The sequence below is a fragment of the Charadrius vociferus genome, unplaced genomic scaffold (assembly GCF_000708025.1).
Source record: "Charadrius vociferus isolate BGI_N301 unplaced genomic scaffold, ASM70802v2 scaffold1225, whole genome shotgun sequence".
NCBI lineage: Eukaryota > Metazoa > Chordata > Aves > Charadriiformes > Charadriidae > Charadrius > Charadrius vociferus.
In genome coordinates, this window is record NW_009648336.1 from 195,179 (window position 1) to 195,974 (window position 796).

Below are 796 nucleotides of genomic sequence, written 5' to 3' on the forward strand. Positions count from 1 at the left end.
GACCCAGCTCGGCGGCAAGATCAAGGATGACTGCTGCGGTTCGCCTCTTTTCTAAGCCTGACCCAGGAGCAAGATGCCTCCAGGGGATGGCTGAGGATGGGGGCATCGGCTGGGCCGGCCCCCGCCTGCACCCGTGGCCACTGGGGGGGCTGGAAGGGCCAGTGTGCAGGGTGCAAATGGACCAGGACGGGCTGACCCCGAGGCACCTGGAAGTCGTGGGTGTTCTCACCCACTATGAAAGCACCTTCATCAAGGTGTTGAGACAACGCACCAGCTGGGATGAAAGCTATCTCGAGACCTTCGGGCTCTGCCCAGCCGGGGAGGTGGGAGCTGCTCTCCATCCCCTGAAGCATATCCATGCGCACGTGGTGGAGCCGGGGCAGGACCGCTTCCTCGTGCTGCATCTGGAGGAAGGTTGGTGCGAAACCCCCATGCCGAGGCCGAGCGGGGCGAGCACAGGGCTCAGGGAGGCCGATGCTGTTTCCTTGCCCTAAATCAGATATTTAAACACAGAATTAAATTTGCGGGGTTGGGTTCCTTTTAAAATGAGACAGGAGGTGCAGTAAAATGTCTTTCCGGGTGCATTTTTAAGAAGCTTTCATAGCGATGATAGCTTGTGTGCAACAGGGTGCCTTGTCCCTGCCTGTGATGGGTGCCACAGTCTCAGTGGCGCCCGCTCTGCTTTCGAGATTATGAGTGTTTCTCGCTTTCTGCCTTAACGATGTGGGTTTGGATGCCTGTCCCAGCTCTGACTGGGAAAAGAGAGGTAGAGGGTTGGACGAGTGGACCTGGCTGG

General features: G+C 58.2%; 1 protein-coding gene across 1 annotated transcript in view; it reads left to right on the top strand.

Annotated features, from left to right (window-relative positions):
• Positions 1-796, top strand: part of AMH (anti-Mullerian hormone) — a 22,843-nt gene that overhangs the window by 9,136 nt on the left and 12,911 nt on the right. The window contains exon 3 of the mRNA XM_009885055.1: positions 8-414. Within this exon, the coding sequence (XP_009883357.1) occupies positions 8-414 (407 nt within the window). The remainder of the gene's footprint in view (positions 1-7; positions 415-796) is intronic.